We start from the raw sequence: 25,801 nt of genomic DNA, 5'->3' as shown, positions 1-25,801 counted from the left end.
GAAAAAGCAGAAAATAATCAAAATATTCAGGCGCAAAGGATTATGGGTATTCCTCACAACATGAACTAATAATTTTAAGTTCATTTTACTTGAATGTTTTAGTTTAATAGATTTTGTAAGGTTAACAGTTAAATCAATAAATCAATTTAAGCTTTGGCTTCAAAACAGAAAATATTAATGATTTTTCCTTGATTGTTTGAGTAAAGACAATTTCTGGGTTAACAGTGTACAAGATAAACTAACACAAATATAAACTGGGTACCATGACTATTAATGAGAAGATTCGCGCTATCTAACAGCTTCATTTACATGATGAATGATAACTGACAATATAACATAAAAGACGCGGTAGTCTTGCTGCTAATTTAAAGACAACTAGAAAAAACTTACTATTCGGCACTGACCGACACAATAAACCACAGAAACTATCCAAACAGCAGGAAATCTCTTCGCAACACAACTCTTGTCACACACTTATCTCTCCATTTGATCAGAGCCGCTATACTCTTTGCTGCTGTTCCCTTTTCTCATAAGCGCTCAGGCTGTTATGGCTTGTTCTCGCGTTACTTTGATGTCATCAGCCTGCGGTTCTTGCAGCGGCAGCTCCGCATAAAGTCGAACTCACCTTAAAACTTTACTTAATACTGTCAGTAATGATTGTCGGACTAGCGCACATGGATTTAGCAGTTATGGAGGCCCCCCTCCAAGCTTGAGGCCCTAGGCATTTGCCTACTCTGCCTATAGCTAGCGCCGGCCCTGCCTACAATTAAAAACAACTAGTTTGAGATTTATATTTCCTTGTCATTTTTTAACTATACTAGAATCCTCCACCTCTCCCCGCTTAAAAAAAAAGTAACTTTTACTCTGAGTAAAGTTAAAATGATTTACTTTTTACTTTTACTTGAGTAGATTTTTAGACCAGTAACTTTACTTTTACTTAAGTAAAATATTATTAAAGTAATATACTTTTACTTGAGTACAATATTTTATTACTTTTTCCTCCTCTGCCTAAAATCATTGCGTTGGTTGCCGGTGCATTGTAGAACTGAGTTTAAAATTCTTTAAAAAAAAAAAATTCTAAATCTGTTCACATTCTGGCAACGACGTATTTGTCTGACCTTCTCTGTCCACATAATCCCACACGAAACCTGAGGTCTGGTGATCAGGGACTTTTGTCTTCCCCCAGGGCATGGTTAAAGAAAAGAGGAGATAGAGACTTTGCGGTTGCCGGGCCTAGGCTGTGGAACAGTCTTCCCACGTACATTAGAACGGCTCAATTTTTAAAGGGAAACTTCACCCATTTGCATTAAGCTTTGTATCGTTGTATCGAACCCCAGTCATGTTTTTGAATGGTCGTGCATCATTCCCTCAGTTTCCCCTGAGACGGGAGAAATACTCATTTCAGTGAGGCACTTCCTTCTTTCAATGATGTAAAAATCGTCCTTTTGCGTCATTGAAAGAAGGAAATCCTGTATCTCTGTTGAGTGTGAAAGACTACAGACATTCATTCCTAATTTTTCCAAGGTGGGGGCTATGGGTGGGACCCACTCACGCTAAAGACCGATTACAGATCAGTGGGTGGTACTTACGAAAATATACGAACACAGACTAAAAAAACGATCAGCCGCTAAGCAAAGCTAAACAGACGTTGTGGAGCGAGCCAGACTTCGTGTTACAATAACAGCGGAAGATAATCAATATGATATAGAAGAGGGTGATTTCGCAAGCAGCTCTAATCCACTGTTCAATGCACCTTTATGAGCCACAATACAGCAAAGAGCTCAGGCAGATGGAGGAACAGAAGCCCGAGGAGTAGGCTGGAGCCTGGGCTTCGGCTGAGTAGAGGAGCCTGGGGGAAGACGCCGCAACCATCGGCCTCTGCTGCGTAGAGAAGCCCGGACTGATAGTGCCTCTACTCTCGCTATGTGCCTCCTTTATAAAATTTCTGCATCAGATAAGGATATGAACATTTGTTTTGTGAATGTTTCTGGGCACTGCTTATTTTAAAGACGTGTTTCGGCTTACGAGCACCGAGTTGAGGCAGCGCGTCTGTGGAGATATTGTACAGGGGACGCGTTTGTGTGCAGGATGCAGGGATAAACGGACGTCTGACTGTAAAGTGAGTGTTTCTATTTTCTTTGTTATACTAAGGTGGCATTTATGTACACAATAGCATATCTGAGCGGTGTTTTATATGTCTATATTGTGAAAGCAATGAGGCTGATATAACACAAATGTAATTACAGTAAACAAGAGACAAAAAGAAAATTGGTAAAACTAAATAAACATTTAATATGCATACCCTTTTTAAGTTCTTGAAAACACATTGGTACTGCAGATCTGACACCTCACGTTACTGTTTGAATAAGACTTTGCTAGACACCAGACCAGAGTGTTATTGTGTGTAACACAACGTAACATCACGTTTAAAAGTAAATCATGATTGGTGTCTGTCAGACACAGTGGTGGCTATTTTCTTTGTTTTACTAACGTGGCATTTATGTACACAATAGCATATCTGAGCTGTGTTCTGATTAACCGGAGTGGCTTGCAGAGCTGTGCATAGTGGTGCATAGTGGGAGTTGTAGTTTTTCATACAAATGTGCTCTAAAGTCACGTTCTGTCTTTTCTCGGTCAAATAGGCACAAAATTCTAAATTTATGTTACATTTCGACTATAAATATGACCCACTTTCAATAAAGATTCATGTTTCTATCGGTGAAATGGCCCTTTAAATGTTTTTAAATCCTCTCTTAAAACATACTTTTTCTCATTAGCTTTTAATTCACTGTGATCGTTTGCTATGGAAGTGCCTTTTATTTCTGTTTTTCTTTTTATTGTTTATATAGTTCAGCCCCTTGGTCAGCCCTGGTTGCTGTTTTGGTGTGGTTTTCTTTTTATCTTGTGTACTGTTCAGCACTTTGTTCAGCCCTGGTTGCTGTTTTTAAATGTGCTATATAAATAAATACAAACTTGAAACTTTAATAAACAATTACTCCATAAGTTTCCTTTTCAATACAAACCCAATATAACGTTATTCTCGTCAAAACTGCCAATGATTTAAATTATATATATTTTGTTCTGTTTCTGTTTTAAAGTTATTATTTATAATAAGTAAAATTGACTGTTTTGTGCACTTATATCAGAATCATTTTGTACAATAAAGTTTATTGTTAACTTGTTAAACAGACCTGCCTTTATAACATATATTTGTCACGTCATTTTAAGTGTTTGATCACCACATTTGTGAGTGATCATTGCAAAAAAATTATTTATTTATATATAGTATATTCTGTTAATGTATATAGTGTATTCTATGTACAGTACTGTAGTATAATATACTGTAGTATATGTGTACTGTACTATAATATACAGATTAAGGATATCGGGCGATATATCGTTATCAGCCTTTTTTACCCCCTAATATCTGTATCGGCCCAAAAAAATGCATTCCAGTACCAGTACTCTAGTACAAAGATTAAGTGCACGCATTGAAAAAAGACAGGCATGTATTAAAGTTGAGGGAACGTGGTAACATATAAAAACGGTGGTGTTTACGGGAAAACTTCTGGTCTGAAGGAACGCTGGCCTGTGTATCTCCTGCTGCTCTCCGAAGTTTTAAGTTATTAGACTTTTAAGTTTTGCTAAAAAAATTTAAACAGTTAAAATTTTTTAAACAATTTAAAGGACTTAAAAGGGGTATAAGGACTTTCCTTTAAAAGGTTTGGAAACTAGCTACTGTTTATCTTGGTGCTCTGCTGCCCTGTTCAGGTTTGGAAACTTCGCTACGCGAAATTAAACAGTGTAAGCGAAATTAAACAGTTGTCACCTGGCGTTGGGGTTAGAAACAGTTGTCACCTGGCGTTGGAGTTAGAGTTAGGTTTGGGTAGGGATGTCATTATGTAAATCTAACCCTAAACCGACGCGAAATTGGTAAGAAAATAGGAGAAGAGAATGCAACGGACGTAATAGTATTGAAGTCCCCAGTTCGTCAAAAAATGACGCGAAAGGTATACCCTCCGCGTCACATATTGACGAATGGTCAAGTGTCGTCAAATATTGACGACATGGGGTGAGACTGTGTTAGTTTGGTCGCTGTTCTCTTTGAAATCTGCGATGATGGACACGTACCAGGTAGAGATCGCTTGATTCCTGTCAACTGTTCATCTATGTATTGAAAGTCTACTACTAAATTCTGTATTGCAAGCGGAAACTGATAATGTTATTTTTACTATTTATCTTTGTTTTTATTCTCCCTGCAGATAATCGGCAATTTCTTTTAGATTCTATCTGTTTGTCTGTATAATCAGACTATTTTTTTGGTCTTGGATATGGCTTTAAATTATTCATCATCTGATTTACTATGTTTAAAATCTGCACTCCGCTTGCAAGTCGGAGTTTATGATCAGTGTGCTGTCCTGGGAATTACGCGTCGACCACAGTATGTGCACTGGGATCACGTCGCTATTATAGAAGTATTCAGACGACTTCCCTTACAATCATATTCCAGTCATCTGGTCTTCTCACCATCGCCACTCAAATGACCGAAATGACGTAAAATGGGGTGTTTTTGTCAACAATCTAACATATTAAAATATACTGCCAGTGTCCCATTGGAAACGCCAGAAATCAACTTTATAAAAATGGGCCTCTTGAATGCACGCTCTATATCTAATAAGGCTTTTATTTTGAATGACTTTTTAACATCGCGCTCGTTGGATTTTGTTTATTAGTGAGACTTTGTTAAATCCTGGTGATCAAATGGCTCTGGGTGAGTTGACACTACCAGGTTGTAACTTTTTCAATTCCCTGCGGACCACAGGACGAGGAGGTGGTGTTGACACTGTTTCCCAAGAGACTTTTAAATGCAGATTTCTATCTACAGAAATCTACTCGAGTTTCGAAGTACAGTTAATAAATAATGATACTCCAGATTCTTTTTTCTGTGCTTTGGTATATAGACTTCCTAAACCAGTGGTTCTCAACGTTATTCCTGGAGGCCCACAGCTCTGCACATTTTGTGTGTCTATCTTATTTAACACACCTGATTCAAATCATCAGCTCATTAGAAGAGATCTCCATGAACTCAACTGAGTCTGTCAAATAAAAGAGACTTACAAAATGTGCAGAGCATTGGGGCCTCCAGGAACGGAGTTAGGAAACACTGTCCTAAACTGAACAAGGATTTTATCCACCAATTTTCTGATTTTCTCTCTAGATTGGTGTCTCGCTGTGATAAACTTTTGGTCCTTGGGGATTTTAATGTTCACTTATGCTGCCCATCAAAGCCACTGTTTAATGAATTCCTTTCTCTTATGGCAGGGGTGTCCACTCCTGCTCCTGGAGGGCCGGTGTCTCTGCAGAGTTTTATTCCAACCCTAATCAAACACACCTGATCCAGCTAATCAAGGTCTTACTAGGCAGAGGCCGTTTCTCAATATGCATTCTTGTCTGTACTTGTGTTCTTGTGGACTTGTGAAACGTCATCAGTCGCGGACCAAGTACTGTTCCAAATCAAAGTTCGCATCAAGCCCAAGTTCACATAAAATCCCCGGATGTGTTCTTGATCCGCCCATTTTATCGAGGATGCATCAGAGGAGACTTGTGTGGACTTCATGGATTAAAGTGAAAAAAATTCTTCTGACTGAAATTTTTTTCAGGCCAAGTCATATTCCTTTAACTAACACTCTATGTAGGCGAGACCAATAGCATTTTAAGGGGAGATTTTTTTGCCATTAATTCCATATTAAAGTCTCCTGTGGCATATATAGGTTGCTGTAGTTTGCATGGCATTTAAGAGATGAAGGCAAAACAGCTAAATAACTGACTATATAAAAAGATAACATGAATATCAACACCTTTAATGAATCTTTTATTAATTATTTATTAATTGTAAATGTATTTATTTTAGCATTTACTAATAATGTTTTAAATCAGAGTTGAAACTGTTAACATTAGTGAATGCACCATGAACAACCATCAATTAATGTAATGACATAAACAAGAATTCATTAATGCTTATATACTCTATATTTCAAATTATTTGTTCATAATGCATTTACTAATGTGAAGAAATACAACTTTTTAATATCATATTATTCAGTACACATAAACGAATAATCCAGGGTCTGTTCTGTTCACACAACAGTTTACAGTCACAGCTATACAGTAACGTTATAAATATAAACCCTGAACGAGTAACTCGAGTTAAACTCGTGTACAATTCGCGGACAGGATCACTGTACCTTTATCAACAAAATATTATGTTACAGTAGAGGCAGCGCTGATGTGCTATTTTATGCGCAATGGTTCTGCAGTTTACTTTCTCCTAAGACCTAAATGGTCGTGTTTATATGAGGATACTTGCAAAGACGGGATTTTTGACGCTATTTGTATTTAAGGCCAATAAAGTGGCAAAAATACTCACAAGCTCAATGAAGCGAATGCGCGGCTTATGTGTTCAGCTCTGACACACAAACAGCGGATGCATTTAACGTTAGCACTGTTGTTTGTGTTTGAATGGCTTAATATATCACTTGTTTATAAACGGCGGCGCTTAAATATGTGTGCAAATTTTACGTTTTTTGAGACCACACGCAAATGAAACTGCAAGAACCGACAGGTGGATGACATCAAAGTGACGCGAGAACATCAGAAGCAGTCTCCTCTTATGATTCCTGAAATCGCTCTCACGGGATATGGATGTCATCTGCCTCCTGGTTCTTGTGGCGCCACATAAAGTTTATCCACGAGTTTAATAAACCCGTTGTATCAGCAACTGGCCTGATGAGCATAGCAGTCAAAAACGGGACGTGGGTAAACACGTACGTGAGAAATCATTTACCCCCAAAATACAGGAACCCTAATCGCAAAGACACGTAAATTACCTGGCGGTTTGATTTTCTTATCCCACGAAATGAAAGGCTTGCCAATCTTCATCATTTCGCTAAGCCAAGTCAATCTCCATTGGTCTTTTACACCTTTATCAACCGCCAAAACATCGGAGCCTTTCTGCATTACAAGTTTGTCCATAGCTGAAAAAAGTTTTACCTCAGCTTAACGTGATACAGTCAGAAAACCCGGAGTGGATCCTGTGCGTATGATTACAGACCGCTTAGAGTGGAGAGAGGAACGTGATTTGGCTCCACTCCAGGCTTTGATCACATCCAACTTAAAAAAAGGTGAATACACGTCGTCTTTATGAAAAATGAATTTAATAATTTTGCAATTGACGGAAATCCGTCTAGCGACGGAAAACTTTAATCCATGGGACTTATGACAGCGAAGTTTCCCATAATGCATTTCGCGTCAGGAGTTCGTTCTTCCGAGTCTGAACTTGATAGTTCGAACTACGAAGGACACAAGTCAGAGTTTGGCGTACTTGGTATTGAGAAACGGCTAGAGATACTTTGAGGCAGGTGTGTTGAGGGAAGTTTTAGCTAAACTCTGCAGGACACAGGCCCTCCAGGACCGACTTAATTTTACACAACATGTTACTGGTCCTACTCATAAGAAAGGTCACGCTCTAGATCTTGTGTTATCACTTGGTATTTCTGTATCTAATTTGATGGTTTCAGATGTAGGCATTTCTGACCATTATTCAGTGGTATTCAATTCTGTTTGTTCCTATATTGGTACAACCTCTTCTAAACATTTACATTATGCTGTTCCATCAACTCTTCAACTGTAAACCTTTTTTCTGAACTTTATCTAAAACGTTACAGACAAAGTTTTAGGTGGAGAGGACACTGAAGGGCTGCTTGAGGCTTTTACTAAGTAATGTACTCTTGCACTAGATTGTGCTGCCACTTTTAAATTAAAGAAGAAACATAAGGCAACCTTCCAACCATGGTTTAATATGTTACCCGCTTTCTTAGACAGGAGTGCCAAAAAGCCGAACAGAAGTGGAAGAGAGTTAAACTTGAGATTTCGTTTGATATAACTATCAGAAGGAAGATAATCTCAGAAATTGCGATTCGGCCAAAAGTAATGTTTGTCAATTGATTCCATTGTAAATCCCTCAAGGAATATTATGAGAGATGCCAACACAAGAGACTTGTGAGGAGTTTTTATTATTTTTTAAATATTAATAATAAAATATCATTTTATTGCAGTCTTAAGATAATTTTGCAAATAGCTAGTTTGTCTTAGTATTATCAAGGAGATATTTAGGTCCACTAACTTCTTCCTCATTTATCGGGCTATATATAGACAGATGCACACTGACACTGCACGCTCACAGAAAGTCCAATGTTTTTTTTTATAATGTGACTGGGCCTGCCAAAAGTCAAATAAAAAAGAACCAATGGGCTGATGTCTAATGGGCCAGTCTGTATGAAAAAAATCTTATGCTAATTTTTTTTTAAGAAATTACATCACCTCAAAGACCCCAGCACCATCAATGAATTAAGCAATGGGCCAGTCAAATAAAAATATTATGAGATGTATTGGCCCAAAAAGTATGTCGCAAGCTCAAACTCTATTGTGACCGCAGCTTAAGTCTGAATATTTTTTGCCGTACTTCATTTTTGTTTTTTTGGGCACACGTTTAGTAAGGATCCTACACACAGTTTTATAAATGAGACATGACCTTAGAGAACAAAACTGTATGCGTCAAGACTAAAGATTTGTATGCCTTGAGTTTTATTGTATAGAGGCTGAGGTTTTCCACAAGATACACAAACATGTCCGGTCACGGCAACTTTGGCAATTCTGTTTGATCCCTTACCCGGTGATCCAACAGGGAGTACAAGCAAAGATATTGGAAACAAAACGATTTAGCTCAATATGGCTTCTCTGACGACAGAAGTCCACTTTCCAGTTAAAAGAAGAACCAATCAACAATCGATAAACAATGATGATTCTCTGGGGGAGGGGCTTTATTCAGAGTCTCATGAGGCGCTTGACAACCAGTACACACGTGTAGTAGCTGAAACAACTTCATATAAAAGGTGTTTTTAGTGTAATTTGAGCTTTAAAAAAAGTTGTGCCCCCAGTTTCCCAGACAAGGCCTAAGGCTAGTCCTAGATTAAAACACGTTTGAGGTGTCTCAACTGAAAATATCTTGCACAAATCTTAAAATATGCCAGTGCCACTGATTTGTCTCAAGATCCACACCAGTAATGTCTTTTTCTAAGGCAGGTTTATAAAAGATGCTTAAACATCTTAATTTAACTAAGGCCTAGTCCTGGCTTTAGCTAAGCCTTGTCTGGGAAACCAGGCCATGATGTCATTTGACGTAAGGTTCAATTGTTAGTTGGAAATATGTTGTTTAATTATGACTTTAGTTTGCAATTTCAGTGATATTTGTCGCTGCCCATTCAAGTTGGACTTTAGTTTTGCATAACTGAAATAACTGATGGGAGCCATTGCAAAATAGCTCTTTGGGTTTGAGACTTAAATGTTTGCGACTTTACAGCTCTTCTATTTGCAAGAACAGCTCCAAATACAAAGGAAAACATAAAATCCTTTATTTGATCCCTTTGAAGGAAACAAAGTCATTTAAATTATGGCTAGCAAACAAATTTTAATAGTGCCTCATAACTGATATGTGGTTTAATTATTTACCTGGTGGTCTGGGAACTTCTGAATCAGAAAGTGCTCCTGAAGTATGTTGTTTATCTTCATGTTCCTTTATATAAAAGTTAAATTAGTGACACTGAATGCTTTAAATACTAACATTCTTTTGAAAGCTTCAATCTCTAAAATGTACTAAAAGAGAATGCAAAAATCAGCAAAGAACGAAGAGGTAATGCTTACTTCGTCACTGCAGCAGTCCATTGCAACTTTATTTTCAGCTTTATAAGTGAATCGGCTAACAAAAATAAAGATATAAATGAACAAGTTTGAATATTGGTTTACAATGATGGTTTCATGAAAGTTCATGTTTATATTAAATAATCTTTCACCTTACATGAATCATATTCATTACATTTATATGATTTTATCCATCAATAATTTATTTAATTGTGAAAAATCTACACTTCAAACCAGAACTGAGGAAGACTTGAAGCAGATTGAAAACACATTAAACATCATCTTTAATTATCTGATCAAACCAAATGGTACTTTTGGCTGGTTAATATTATATTACTCATTTGTGGAGGACAAAATGACAATTTATATAGGAAATACTTTTATTGTACAGTAAACAACTGATGCAATGTATCATATTTCAAGGCATTATAGATTTCCTGGGGAAACGCCTTGGTGGGTTTCACTTACAGTTTTGGACCACATGAGCAATAGCTGAATTAATACGTATTTACGAATTAGGTTTATTAAATAACGATATATATATATATATGAGTGCATCACAGAAATTATGTACGTCCATAAAACTATAAACATTTTTTTTTAACTGAGCTACCATGTTGTCCGAGACTGAAACTATAAGAAATTTAAAAACAAAACATTCATGTTTTTCTAGTTAGCATGAACAAAAAAAATAAGAGTGGTAAGTAAATGCTCTTCATCTATTTAAAAACACAAAATCTTGTAAATTTACACTCAAATGGTACTTACAACAGTTATCCACGAATCAATGCTGTAACACCAAACGTTTTCAGCCTGCAAAAGGATACAGATCAGACTACATCAAACGCGTAACGTTTTACAGACTGTACCATGTATGTAACCTATTTAAAATAATCGCGACAGTGTCTTTCATTCTGATTAGTAGCCTACACTTCAAAGCGTTTGTTTTGTTTCCATTGTCTCGTAATTACAAAATAATGTTTAACATTTCGTTTGTGATTAAAAAAGAGCAAAGATGCTTTTCAATGGTTTGTTCCAAATCCCAGAAACGAAACTAGTAACGTTAAATCGAAACTTAAAAAAACAAAAAACCACACTGACCACACACTTTTCAACAATAAAACCACCTGCTCTGAATACTAACTTAACTTAAATGAAGTACCCTGTTTAAGATGTTGTGACGGTGTATTTTGTAACCAGTGTCTACATGGAAAAAATCTAGGACACCATCCCTCCCAGAATCAGTAATTGATCAATGCATGCTGCTGCTAAATAACAAAAAAAACAACTATCATCTTATTTAAACACATCCATATGTGTATGTATGACTTCACCGAGACGGTAACAGCCCTTTCCAATTTACTTTGTCGACCCACAAAACTGGACAGTAGCTACAGGCAGATATTTGCATGTGGACATTTGCGTGAAGTCACTGAAAGAGCTCTAAACTAAATTTGTGCTCTTCTATATATGCTCTGTCGAGTTTAACACATGCACGCACCTGCCTCGCCTAGGCTGGTTGTGGTCACGTGATCACGTTGTAACGCTGAAAGGTGCAACTTTTGCTCTCCTACTCACCGCCACATTATTTTATTATTATTTGTTTATTTTGATTTATCAAGAACTCCTAGAAATATTAAGTATGTTAAACATAGACTCAAAAACAAAACGCAAGACAAATTCAAGCCCAGTACATCGCTCATAGCTGCAATGAAGAGCAGATATATCACTAATTTAAATCTTATGAAAAAAATTATATGCATATTTTCTTAAAAGCCACAATATGTTTTCATTAATAAATTTTTAAAAACACCAGCACGTGATATATATTTTGTTCACGTGTGTACTTACATATTTTTGGATGGTTATCTTTCAAAGCTGGCAGATGAAAGTGGGAACACGAGAGCCCTCTAGTGGTGCAACGGACCTACTTATTGAAGAGAGACTGCATGGAGTACGAGAGTACCGCTGATCAGTACCAGGCGGATACCTCAGATCATAGACTTGTGGCGGGTCTGTAGGCTGCATATATCGATATGGTGCAACATCGCCTGAATAACTTATGCCATGGAGTTCTCTATGTGGTGACAGTTTCAGGGGTGACCATCTGAAAAGAAATGAAGGATTGCATAGTGCCCTGAAGCACCTGTCCATGGCCCATTGCTCTTCACAGTTTGACCAAAGTACATTTTATGATGTAGTAGCCTACGTTTCTTACCCATGCACCTTATGCTTTTAATTTGATGGAAGGGCACAGTGTAGCAAGGTGCCTTTCAAAACTTGAATGTGCCTTAGAGGAGTACTGCTAAAATCTAGATGTAATAGTTATTGTAGCTTATAGTGCTTTATACCATAAACTAAATAATGAATTGCGGTAAACTGGGTCACCTAATAGATTTTGTCTTACATTTTACAGGTGATACATTATTATACTACTCTGCAGAACAGGAAATGAGTCTATGTCTTTACCAACCTGTCATACAATTTACAGTCATTATGACATTAATTGATTTCACTTCTTTAAAATGTCTTTTAATTTGCTCTACGTTATTTAAAACTTCCCACCACTTACATGTATCTGTATCTTTATTCTTCTGCTAAAGTCTGTCCAACCACTTTCTCAGCTACTCAGCCTGTAAATGTCAGTGGAGAACATGTTTTCTCTATTTTGCACTTGCACTTTTATAGCTCAGCAGTGCCTTCTGGTTAACATTACACATCTGTTCATACTTGACCTGCCACCTGCTAATACCACCTAAATGTCCAATACTCTACATTATTTGGTGTACCACTCTATGCCAAACAGTTTGAGTTTTGTTCTGTGTCAACCAATTGAGGTTCTCAACTCAGGTCCTCAAGATTCACTTTCCTGCAGATTTTAGCTCCAGCGCTGATCAAACACACCTGAGCAAGGTCTTTAGGAATAAATTGCAGGGAGGTGAGTTTGATCACGGTAAGAACTTAACTCTGCAGGAAAGTGAATCTTGAGGGCCTGAGTTAAGAAGGATGACCTTCAAACACCCCGGTGGAGAGATTAACTATAAGTAGCACAACAGTTTATTCAATGTATTTATATTTCTTACGCAGATTATTGACTGCTTAATGCAATCAGTACAGAATCAACTGTTACTCAGACACAATGTAAAAAGAGATATGCATTAATTTGTTTTTGAACAAACCCAAGTTAGAAAACTTGTAATATGACTAATACATTTTGATTGTGAGACTTAGTTATTATGCCATTTAATTAACTGGTATGGAATTAAAATTACAAAAACTTAATTTGCCCTTTGTATCCCTCTTTGTGCCATTAATAAATTAATGATGCCATTCAATTAAATCAAAATATGAGCTCAGATTCACAGGCTTTCAAATCCTTTAAATGGTTAAATAATTCTTATTGCAAGGTTATGCTATCACTAATCACATTATAATGAAAAAAAAAACAAGTTTGTTACTGTTATTTACAGTGTAGGGTATCAATGACACCTTTATAGTCTTTTTGTATTCTTTTGGAAATAGAAAACAATGTGGCGTGGTTGAAAAATAAGATGCTTAATTGAAATAAACATTTGTGATATTGGACGGTGTGTTGTTTTTTATCTTAAAACAGGACTAGGCCTTAGTTTAATTAGGAAATATAACTAGTTTTAATAAACATGCCTTACTAAAAACATTCCTTGTGTGCATTTTGAGGCAAAACAAAGTGCACTGGTGTATTTTAACATATGTCAGTGCAAGTTGTTTTTAGTTTTTCAGTTTGGACAGCTCTTACATTTATTTTAGTCTAGGACTAGTCTAATCCAGAGTCGTATAATAATAGAGTTACGACACTCACATAGACGTCCGTTGTAAGAATGGAATGCGGAAGTAACAGCGTTTCATGTAGTGACCGGTAGTGACGCATAGTTCCAAACGCAGCACTGAAGCCCATTCATTTCAATGGCACCTGCTGGTAAATCGATGAAATTACCGTTTCTCTTTACATTTTCGGACATTTCATTAATATAGTCAACAGTGATATTTTATGAACTCTGCTGTAGGTAATGATTATCGTTAATAATAACTAGTAAATTTTTTATATTTTAATGAGTTGTGTATAATGTGTGAATAATATAGATTTAATGGTTTAATATTTTATTACTGGTGGCCATCTACTTTATACTTATCTTTTTTATATATTACGAGTAACACTAGGGGGCAACAGCGACAAGCTAAATGCCTTATAAGAAAATCACACTGCTTCACAATGCTGCTATGTGTTTCATTGTGTTTGGTAAGTAATACGAGTGATGTATCCTCGAAAATCATGTATGATTATATTAACATTTAATGTGAATTTAAAATATGAATTTAGTGTGTTTCTGTTATGCTTGACTGTTACAAATAACCGCGTTGGCGATCTTTTTTGTGATTTTAATATAGTAAAAGTGTAGGAATTATGTTTTTAGCAGATTGATAGCCATTTATATAGCCATATTTTGGTACAAAAATAAAAGATAAACTGTGTTGCTGTAGTTGGTATAGATAACCACAGTTATATTTGGGTCACAATTAACTGTTTATCTTTATTAACTGATTTACTGTATTTCCATCACTCCCTAGTAAAAGAAAAAACGTTATAAACACAGTAAGTATAGTGATCAATTCCTATTACAAGCTAATATTTACCTAAAATAGCTGAAAACCTATGCAAACAGATTGACAGCCCTGCTTGGTTTGGAACTGTAGAACGTTACATGAATCACGTGACCGCGCGGCGGCGAGATCAAAGCGTTTCGTAACTCTGTTATTATACGACTCTGGTCTAATCCCTGTCCGGGAAACCACCCCACTACGTAATATAAACGCTTAGAATTAGCAGGCCAGCTGAGTTTCACTGTAACTTTATACCTTTCATATCAGGATACATTTAAAAGTGCGGTGTATAAACACATGTGAATCTAAAGCATAAACAGAAAGATAATAAAGTTTATTGTCTTCTGCTCAGACACATAACCATCAACTTGTATTGTCATGGGGCAATAAAAAAAAAATCAACAAGCATAGAAGTGAATATGATCTAAAAGCAAACAAATAACATACTTTATTATGATTTTATGAATACAATTTTTCAACAACAGTTTCATATGTAAAATAATTTTAAATTGTTAACTAATGTTTCAAAGGTCTCTAGAAACAACACAACACATTTCAAATCTTACCAAAGGCTGTTTAGCTTAAAAAATTCTGTAATCCATTCTTGTTTCATCTGTCTCTCATGATGACCATGAGAATTTGTCTGAATACCCATTGTGATAACAACATTATATAACTAAAACCCCTGTTACTTAACAGTAAGAGGCAGACAAAGGTTGTAAAAAGAGCACTGATCCAGAGAAGCAACTGATTTCCATGAAACCCAACCCTGTTTTTGCAAAGAGTTTTTGTCTAAGGGACAGCCAAAGTAATGAGGATCTATAACAAGCAGATAGCTCCCCTTTTTCCTTGTGCACACACCTAAGATGCCCTTAGAGGAATTGTCCCGATCTCCTCCCATCATAATAGGTGACCCATGTGTAGAAAAATGGCTATGAAGATCTTCTACAGCTAGCTCAAGCTCTTTGCCATGGCGCACATGCACTATGCGGCAGGGAACATCATAGAGCTCGTCAAGAATAAGACTGGCTTCAAACGTGCCTATCCACTCTCTGGAACCCAGGAATGAATCGGGTTTGTCCCCTATTCTTACCAAAATTTGTTGTATTTCAGAAAGACTAGGTGGGGGTCTGGGGCTTACACTGAGAGGTTGACTGAGACACATCCACGAAGCCATGGTCTGAATTGTCCTGTATCCACAGCCCCAACCTCTGTCATCCTTTCCGTCACAACCATAATGATAATAGAGACACTCTCCTGATATCACTGAATATCTTTCACAGTCTGATGAAGGCAAACTCAGCCCGTCATGTGCATTCTTTACTAAAGCATGATTCCAGCTGTTGTTATTGGCCGTCATCTGAGTCTGTCCACAAACTTGTCCACCCCAGTCAATGCCCTCGGTTTTATGAGATAGCGCTCTTTGCTCGGCCTCACTCATTATAGTGCGTAAATGCAAACGATTAACTTCTTAAATGCCAAAAATATATCCATATGTACCGTTTACATAACAAACAAAGACCACCGAATGTTCTTCTTCTTCTTCTTTTGTTGTTTAAATGGCGGGTGGCAAACCAACTTAAGGTGCATTTACCGCCACCTACTGGATTGGAGTATGGAGCACTACTTGGTTGAATACATTTGGTGATAAAAAAAAAAAAACAGGAAAAGAAAAATTAATTAATTTATTTAAAGATATTTAATGATTACCTCTATATCTTTTTTACCAGTTCTGTATCCTTTAAATATTTTAATAACTCCTCACGTATTTTATAATTTGTTCCTTCTCCTAATATTTCCTTGAGTGAAAGACTACTTACATTCCCATTCTTTAGTAACTGAACCAGTTCAATTCTTTCTCTGTTGTACGCTATACATTCTAGTAATACATGCTTTACTGTCTCTGGATATCCACATTTATCACAATTACCTGTTTCATGTTTACCTATTTTATATAGACTTTGATTTAGTGCCGAATGCCCAATACGTAACCTTGTTATTATTACATCATTTTTCCTGTTATTTATCATCGTTCTTTCCACACCCACTTTTCTTTGTATACTATATAGATGTCTTCCTCTTATTTCATTGTCCCATAATCTCTGCCAACTCTTTTTCACTTCATTCCCAATTATCCCCTTTATTTCCGCTTTACTTAGCTGCAATCTGATGTTGATTTCGGGATCTTGTAATGCTTCCTTTGCCAGTTTATCAACTTCCTCGTTTCCCTTTACTCCAATATGGGCTGGAACCCACAAAAACCTTACTTTTACCCCTAAGCGCTTTATGTTATATACCTTCTGTAATGTTTCGTTTAAAATATCTTGTCTGGCTAAAGATGATCCACTTTCTAAACTTTGCAGAACTGAAAGTGAGTCTGTACATATCACACTACTGTTAGGTTGCTTTTCTTCTACCCAATTTAAAGCCAATAACATGGCTAGACCACCGAATGTGTGTGAAAAAGTCGAATAAAATGTACAGCCTGACAAATCTCTTACAGAATACGTCCGTTCGCGAAACTCTTCCGTGTGGTTTATCAGCACGTTCTAACAGTTCCGCTTTACATTCCTCTCTCTTGACAGCGGCTCAAACACTTTATTGAAGGGCAAACAACAAAGGTTAACAAAACATTGTAATAAAATAATTACAGCTCTGTTGCCTAGTGATGGGAGAAACGAAGCTTTTTCTGAAATTGATTCAGATTTTCGAAGCGTTCGAAACACCATACACGCTGGCGACACCTGCAGGTCAAAATAGTGTGAAGCAAGATCTGTCCAAACATTGAAGCATTTTACACTTTTTACAGAATAATAGCAAGATTGTTCTAAAATATCTTTTTAAGAAAAATAAATTATTTAATTTAATTAAGACATAATTAAAAGTGTATTCTGTGGTTCTAGTTTTATTTATGTCAAACAAATCATTAACACGAACGCCCTTTTTAATTATGCACATTTTTGTCATTATATCTGTCTATAAACAAAAAGTAGACAAAATGGTAGTGATAGTCAGAAGGATGAATGTTTTATGAACTTTTATAAAAAAAAAACTGACCCGAGTTCACCCAGGGGTGTCCAAAGTCGGTCCTGGAGGGCCTGTGTCCTGCAGAGTTTAGCTAAAACTTCCCTCAACACACCTGCCTCAAAGTATCTAGTCTGTCTAGTAAGACCTTGATTAGCTGGATCAGGTATGTTTGATTAGGGTTAAAACTCTGCAGAGACACCGGCCTGCATTCCAGTTCATTTTTTATGAACTTCCCTCGCTAACTTCCCTCAGTCTTCACTCGGATGTACGTCATTGCTTACGTTGTACGAGTGCCCACTACTGCTAGAACACTTGAAGTGGGTTCAAATGGATCGCCCTAAGCCCTTGATCACATGGAAAGTGGAGACCGCCCCCTACATGTGCAAAGCGCGAGTTGCTGAAGTGATGTCACAATCGTGTTGCATTGTGGGATATGAAGCTGCATGAAGTGTACATATGAAGCAGACTTGCTCCCTCGGTCAAAATCGAGGGAGCGGGGGTCTGTCCATACCATAGACCAGGAGTGGGGAACCCTGGGTTCTGGAGGGCCACTGTCCTGCAGAGTTTAGTTCCAACCCTAATCAAACACACCTGAATTTCATTTCCATGTAATCCTGAAGACTTTAATTTGATTTTTCAGGTGTGTTTAATTAGGGTTGAAACTAAACTCTGCAGGATCAGTGGCCCTCCAGGACCAGGGTTCCCCACCCCTGCCATAGACTGTAAAAAAAGATGGACGACGCGACGTCGCCTCCCACCATTGTAATGAATTGAAGCCAAAAATGTCCGACCATGGTCGCCGCCATGTTACGTAAAAACGTCAGTTTGGAGCCAAGGCATGCGCAGAAGGATTCGTCCGTGGAGCCAGAGGCGGAGCTGCGGTATCAAACTTCCGCCCAATCGCCTGCGCGACCAATCAACCACGCCAATCATAACATCACGCCCCGTTTCTATTGCATCAAATTACAAGCTAAAATGAAACTTACCACAATAATGAAGACTTGAACATATATCAGCGTGATAACAACTACTTGAAAGGACCAAACCATCTTTCGGAAACTTTTATCGGAAGTGTAAATAATTTTTTTATTTAGAGCAGAGTCCCATTCGTTTGAATGGAGAGGGCGGGGTTTATGACTTGAACTGCAGCCAGCCACCAGGGGGCGATCAAAGAGCCAGAGGCTTCACTTTTTAAGGCTTATGAGGCACACCCGGTCCATACAAACTTCCCTCGTCCACTTGACGAAGTGGAACGCACTTCAAAATGGCGACAGGGATTCCCCCGAGGGGAAGTGCTTAGGGAAGTTTGCAAGTGTGTGTCAAACTGTAGTGGAACGCACCCTTATTTGTGATCAACTCTCCCTAATTGGTGAATCGTCGGATTTTCGAAACGTTTCGAAACTAAGACTGTAAAAAAAGATGGACGACGCCTGTTCGCTCTCTTCCATTAGTGAAAAGTGAAGCCGCCAGTGTCCCGACATGGCGCTGACATCTTGGGTCTTGAGGGTGCGCAGTAGCGATTTCGGGACCAGTCATGCGCAGTAGTGAGCAGGAAGTGAAGCCGTGAAGTCTAAACCCCGCCCTCGCTCTCTTAGAATGCGCATATCACACGATATCACAGCTGTCAATCATGACGTGACACCACAGTTTTTATATTATTAAATAACTAACTAAACACAAACCTATTTTAAAAACAAACATTTGAATGTACATCAGCGTGATAAAAACTACATTAAATGACAGAAACCAGCTTCGGAAAAAAGATAATTGAAGTGTAATTAATTTTTTTAGTTGGTCTCAAGTTCCATTGAATAACATGGGGATGCGGGGTTTATGACCTATACTGGGACCAGTCACTGGGGGGCGATCGAGACGTTTTGGCTTCACTTTTCAGGGCTTGTGCGGCACGCTTGTTCGAAACAGTTATGACGTAATGAAGCCCGTTTGCTAAAATCACGCGACTTTGGCCAGTTTGAAACAAGCTCCAAATCAATGATTCTAAACAATATATTCTTAAATGTTTCGAAGCCTCATGAAGCGTGCTTCGAGTCTCCTTGTTTGTTTGTTTTTCCAGATTTAAATAGTTAAATGTATATGACTTAACTTTTAAGAATTTTGAAGTTTTTTTTCTAGTTAACCCATTTAGACTTCAAAATGAATAAATGTTGTGTTCATATGAGACCGTGAATATTGACTTGTTGGACAAAACGCAGTGTCAAACTTCCAAAAGTCTATGGGAAAAAATAAAATAGACTTTTTAGCAAGGGAACCAGTGTCCCGCTAACTTCCGGGATACAGCAAAAAAAAAAATATATATATATATATATATAATATATATATATATATATATATATATATATATATATATATATATATATATATATATATATATATATATATATTCAAATATAATTTTAAATATTTAAAAATATACAAAACATTGCCAATATAGCATTTTGTAAACTTTGAAGTATATTAAAATGCATATATATATATATATATATATATATATATATATATATATATATATATATATATATATATATATATACTTACTTTATACATTTTATACAAACTTTAATTTTTTTATTCAGGAAAAAAATTTTTTTTGCCGTATTGGATGTAACATTAGAAATATATTTGTTGCCCCTGGAATACATTTTGAAATATATGTTAATATATGAACATTAAAACTAAATGTATTTTCAAATTCAAAAATATATTTCATGCCTTGTGGGAGACATTAAACAAGGCAGGAGAAATGTTTACTTTCCATTGTTTACCCACCAATAACAAGGGTTGCCATGTATAGCGCATAAAATTGTTAGTGTAACGGGCAAAGTGGTAAGTGTATGGTAGATGACTTAAAGTAGCTATGATATAGTATGAACTAGAAGTGTAACTAGAGTTTAATTATTCCCGTCACAGGTGTCCTGAGTACTACTGTCAGTGCACCAGCAGAGGGAGCCAATGCTTTCGGAGGTTTGGGTTTAAGTACAGCTTTATCTGGCTCAAGGTATGTTATGTTGTTATATTAATTCCGTGACAATATTTAAACATTTAGTTTTGAAGTGAATCTTTAAAAAAAAGTTTAAGCATGAACATCTCAAAAACTAGAACAAAGATCAAATCAGCAAATTGTAAAATGTTCCTCAAATTTTCAGTTTATTGTATCTTTTGTTTGTGTTGTGTTTCTTACATTTTTATTAAATATTCCAATCGTATACGTAAAAGTTTCCTAGTTGTAGCTTGCAACCAATTGTGTTACTCCAAAAAGTATTTCTCATGTCCAGAAACATGCGGCATATCCTTTCTTCCATTTCCCATACATGATGACCCAAAATATCTTTGGAGGGATTGGATGCCATTGTCAAAGAAAAGGAAACAACCTGTATGAATGTAAACAATGCATCAATGCATACTGCTGTGTAAGGCACTATATGCATCATTTGCCATAGAGGAATAATATATTGTTTTAAATTAATATATGACCCCTTGTAAGTAAAAAAAGCATTTCTAAAACAAGGTCACAGACATATCAGGTAGATATTAGCAACACTATAAACATTAGTATAAAACATGTCAAAGAATAGACCACAAAACAATTGTGCAGGATAGTATGAATGCTGAAAAAAAGTAGTGTTTTCTGTTTTGACCTCAGATATACAACGAACACTTAAGAACAACCACAAATCAGACAGCATTCCAAAGCTAATAAAATATCAAGTCTGTGGGGTCAGTAGTGTTGTAGTTCTCGAGACCGGTCTCGGTCTCAAGACCACTTTTTAAAGGTCTTGGTCTCGTCTTGGACTCAAGACAAAGAGGAATCGGAATTTTATTTTAAGACCGGTCAAGACCACAACTGATGGCACACTGCAAAAAATGTCTTGTTTTCAGGAAAAATATCTAAAAATTCTTAAATTAAGATGCTTCTTCTTGATGAGCAAAACTACCCAAGAAAATAAGTCTAGTTTTTAGACCAAAAATATCAAATTTAAGTGATTTTGTGAATTAAACAAGCAAAATATCTCCCAATAGGGTAAGCTAATTTTTCTTGAATTTTTCTTGAATTTAGTGTTTAAAATAGCATAAAAATAGGGTATTAAACAGAATAATATATATTATATTTAGCAATCACTAAAGGAGCTAATAGGTTTGAGTGTTCTAAAAATAGTTTTTACGTTTTTCCCAAAATCTTACCAGGCTCATAAGTTTAATATTTTTGTGGCTGTGTATTATGAACTGTGCGTTAAGATTTTTCCTATTTTACCTGTAACTTTGGCTTGTCTGTTAGCTGTACCTCACACATTGTTTAGGTTCTGTTGTGTTTATTCAGAAAATGACACCAGGATATCTATTTGCCGACTGGCTGGCTGTCATTACTTTAACTGAATTTGGCATAGTGACACATGCATCTGCTGTCTGTGCCACAGCCAGAACAAGCAGTACCAATCTGACACCACAGTGACATTCAAGTCCATTAACTACTTATAAATGTTGCCAAATGCCAATCACTGTTTGATGGTTTGTGAGAAGAAGTATGTTCTGAAACTTTATGTTCAGTTATGTTGGTGGACGCTCTGAGATTTCTCTATAGCTTTTCATTCCAGTGGCTATTGGGCCAGAACACCATCACTTCCTTACAAATTCCTCTGTGGTACTATCACAACAATGCTGTAAAAGACAAATTATTTATGGGTTCTATAAAGAAAATCTTTAAGATGATGTTGTTTGATTGTTGTTTGATGTATTGGAGTAATCCCAGCATTATGAATTTCTCAAGGAATGTATTTATTACCAATATACTGAACGATCTGTTAACATTTTCCTAAAGCCCTGATAATAAAGTCCAGACATCAGAAAAATATCAGTCTATACTCATTTTTACTATTTTAGATAAAATTATTATTTTGGTAACACTTTATAATAAGATTAATTAGCATGATCTAATAATGAACTGCACTTATACAGAATTTATTAATCTTTGTTAATGTTAATTTCAACAATTACTAATTAAAATCTTGTTAACGTTGTGTCACATACGTGTGTGTGTGTGTGGTAAGAAGAAGAAGACAAGTAGTTTCCAAATAACATATACATTTTACTTTCAAAAGCAGGATGAATTCACAACACAGCATGAACACACTTTGTTAACTAACACGACTGAGACCGGACAAGGAAGACTGAAACAAGCACAACTTAAATAGGGCTCTAAACCAGATAATTAATGATAAACAGGTGTTGACAATTAGGCAGATGAACAGAGGATGATGACTAACTAACAGAGGATAACTAATCTAGCAAGTTGAAACTCAAAACATGCAATGGACACAGATAGGAACGTGACACGTTGAACATGAACAAACAATTAAAAGCTTTATTTCTATTAACTAACATTAACAAAGATTAATAAATACTGTAACAAATGTATTGCTCATGGTTTGTTCATGTTAGTTAATACATTAACTAATGTTAACTAATGAACCTTATTGTAAAGTGTTACCATTATTTTATATAAGCAATAATACCCAACAAATGAAGAAGAGATGGTCTTCAGTGAACAAAAAATATTTATTAAAATCTTCATGTGTGCATTGATTGTTGAAATTGAGAATATCAGCAAATGGTTAAAAAATGGTTTTAATTTCTTCGTGAATAGTAAAAAGTGAAAGCTCCACTTAAAAAACTTACTTTAAGTTGGTAAAAAATATATAAACATAAATTTTCTCACTTTAAGTAAAAAGTTTTTTTATTACTACATTTGGTAACACCTAAAGTATTCAATCATTTTCATCTTAAAATTTTTACTTAAAGTGAGAAAAATTTAAGTTGAAAAAATGTTGTAAGTTGATCCAAGTTTTTTCTTTTCACGGTGTGGTAAGGTTGAATCGCTATTTGAAGGTATTTTGAACACATTTTACAAATATCATTTGAGCTAAAATGCAAGTTCAGCAATTTAAACAGGACATTTCACAATACTTTTTTAAAGATGTAAAATAAATCTTTGGTGTCTCCAGAGTACGTATGTGAAGTTCTAGCTCAAAATACCATATAGATAATTTATTATAACATGTTAACATGTTAAAAATGCCACTTTGTAGGTGTAAGCAGGTGTAGGCAAAAATTTAAGTTTTCTTTTAAATGCAAATGAGCTGATCTCTGCACTAAATGGCAGTGCTGTGGCTGGATAGTGCAGATTAAGGGGCATTATTATCCCCTTCTGACATCACAGGGGGAGCAAAATTTCAATGACCTATTTTTTCACATGCTTGCAGACAATAGTCTACCAAAACTAAGTTATTGGGTTGATCTTTTTCACATTTTTTAGTTTGATGGAAGTACATGGGACCCAATTATAGCACTTAAACAAAAAGTCAGATTTTCGTGATATGTCCCCTTTAAAAATATATGTTGAGCTAAAATATTGTATGCAAGTTAAGCAATTTAAAATTAAGTGTATTCAGTCTTGTCTAGGTGCCAAATAGGGTTATCTTTTTGTTTCCTGGCTGCTGAGGAGAGCAAAAGTCAACCCTAGAAATATCTTTCCAGTCTATTAAAATCCCCATACCTCCTAAAGAGCAGTGTTATATTTATAGCTGAAGATGAAGGGGTGGGCAGCGGGGTTCAGAGCAAAAGGAAGGGGTCTTCCTGAAGCAATCAGTCCGTTGAAGTTGTTTAGAGCAATAGAGCCATCAGTAGGTAATTTGTGGGAGAAGTCTGCCAAAAATCTTGCAAAGCCTGCAGGTTTCCTAGCAGACTCTTGGCAGAAAGGAGCTTCACCTTTCAATCCATCCTTAGGCATTAACATAACAATGTCTCTGGGGTGATGCAAGGTGCTAAAGTGGCCTGTGGTAGGGAAAATCAGAAAACAATTTAGATAGGTTTGTCTTGTTTGACTCTTGACAATGATATTATCAATAGAAATTCTATATTTCAATGTATATGATGTATATCCATTTGTGTTGTATCGTTTGCTCAATAAACGATATTTACAAAGTTACAAAAAAAGTTAATAAATCTTTAGACTGTAAAGAACATGAAAACCATTATATATATATATATATATATATATATATATATATATATATATATATATATATACACTCTCTATATATATTTAGAGCATAACTTGTGAATTATAAAGAAAAACAATTAAAAATGAGCTTTTTGTCTTAACAAAGAAATCGCTATACCCGTTGAACCCATATGCTTATTCATTCTTGATACATTTTAGTCTAAAACAATAACTTCCGACAGGTCACCTTAGTGGCTCCGACCTCCCCGTCCCCATTCTTTCATATGAGTTTCCTGTCTTGTGGCGCGCCACTGAACCTGAAACAAGCAACCTTCTCTGGCTCTCTGCCCGAGCAGGAATCACGACAGTGATCGTAGTCCCTCTCTGTTTACTATGCGGATCATCCGCTTATTCTCTCTCTCTTCTCACACTCTCTCTCTACATCGCCTGGGGGTGTCCTTGGGTCTTTCTTGCACACATAACCCCCCTTTCTTTTTAAATCATCCCAATTTCAAAGACAGGGTCAAGCTTCGGAGTCGCTGTGCCGGGACGCCCCCGCCCTCGCCCCCTCCCCAGCCATGACACATGTTCCAAAGCACGTACCTTGTCTCTCACCGCTCTCAGTTTGGCTCAGGCAGAGAGCAAACAGTAGTTTGCTCAAACAAGACAACAAACAATTCGGAAAGACTTAGAGCCATGAAAACAAACATGGTCACTGTTGGCAGTACAAAACTTGTCTATGTGTGTGTGCAAACACAGTATTATTCCGATGTTTACTATAACAGAGGAAATAATATACTGTGATATCTGAATGATTTTTAGAGATAAGTGAACAACAGTGCCATGACAGCAAACATGGTGACACAAAGCTGTTTCCTATTTTTATTTCTACTATGTTTCCCCACAGCCTCATCATCAACCTTCACTTAACCCTTTCACACTTCACCACATTGCTAATTTGTTACTTTTAACCCATACTGAATATCATTAAGCATTATTATTGTTGTTGTGGTTGTTATTATTATTATTATTATAAGACTCGTTTGAATTATAAAGTATTTCCTGTGGTGCCATGTCCCAGTGTGGGAATCACTGCTGACAAAATAAATTTTGTGTTTGAAAACTGAAAATTCTGTAATAAGTTCACTTATAAATAAACATCAGATAAATGGTATCAAAAATTTCAGACAACAAAGCATTTCTACAGATTGAAAAATCCAAATTAGATCGATATTGTACCTCCTAAGTTTATATTGAGGAATATCCAACTTTTTTTTCTTCTGTCAATGTGTGACTAATAAAGGATCAAAAGAGATTCCCCTGCAACTTATCTCTCTAAAACTAACATTTAAGCCTAATGCCTCA

At 36.3% G+C, this 25,801-nt stretch overlaps 2 protein-coding genes across 2 annotated transcripts in view; both read right to left on the bottom strand.

Moving 5' to 3' along the window:
• LOC135730729 (interferon-induced very large GTPase 1) overlaps positions 1-10,620 on the bottom strand; it is a 28,657-nt gene extending 18,037 nt beyond the window's left edge. The window contains exons 1-3 of the mRNA XM_065248633.2: positions 10,525-10,620; positions 9,760-9,814; positions 9,568-9,631 (exon numbers count right to left, since the gene is read on the bottom strand). Of these exons, the coding sequence (XP_065104705.1) occupies positions 9,568-9,631; positions 9,760-9,780 (85 nt within the window). The 5' untranslated portion in view covers positions 9,781-9,814; positions 10,525-10,620. The remainder of the gene's footprint in view (positions 1-9,567; positions 9,632-9,759; positions 9,815-10,524) is intronic.
• Positions 10,621-15,045: 4,425 nt separating this feature from the next.
• Positions 15,046-15,921, bottom strand: ufsp1 (UFM1-specific peptidase 1). The gene has a single exon (XM_065248536.2). It carries the CDS (start codon positions 15,833-15,835, stop codon positions 15,083-15,085), a length of 753 nt encoding a protein of 250 aa, XP_065104608.1. The 5' UTR covers positions 15,836-15,921; the 3' UTR covers positions 15,046-15,082.
• Between the last annotated feature and the right edge of the window lie 9,880 nt (positions 15,922-25,801).

Source organism: Paramisgurnus dabryanus, chromosome 2 (assembly GCF_030506205.2).
Source record: "Paramisgurnus dabryanus chromosome 2, PD_genome_1.1, whole genome shotgun sequence".
NCBI classification, from domain to species: Eukaryota; Metazoa; Chordata; class Actinopteri; order Cypriniformes; family Cobitidae; genus Paramisgurnus; species Paramisgurnus dabryanus.
The sequence above is the reverse complement of the archived record's forward strand: the minus strand, read 5'-3'. Positions and strand labels throughout refer to the sequence as shown.

Excerpts from the sequence above, each read along its gene's own strand:
- ufsp1 (XM_065248536.2), bottom strand. The coding sequence starts at position 15,835 with ATGAGTGAGGCCGAGCAAAGAGCGCTATCTCATAAAACCGAGGGCATT.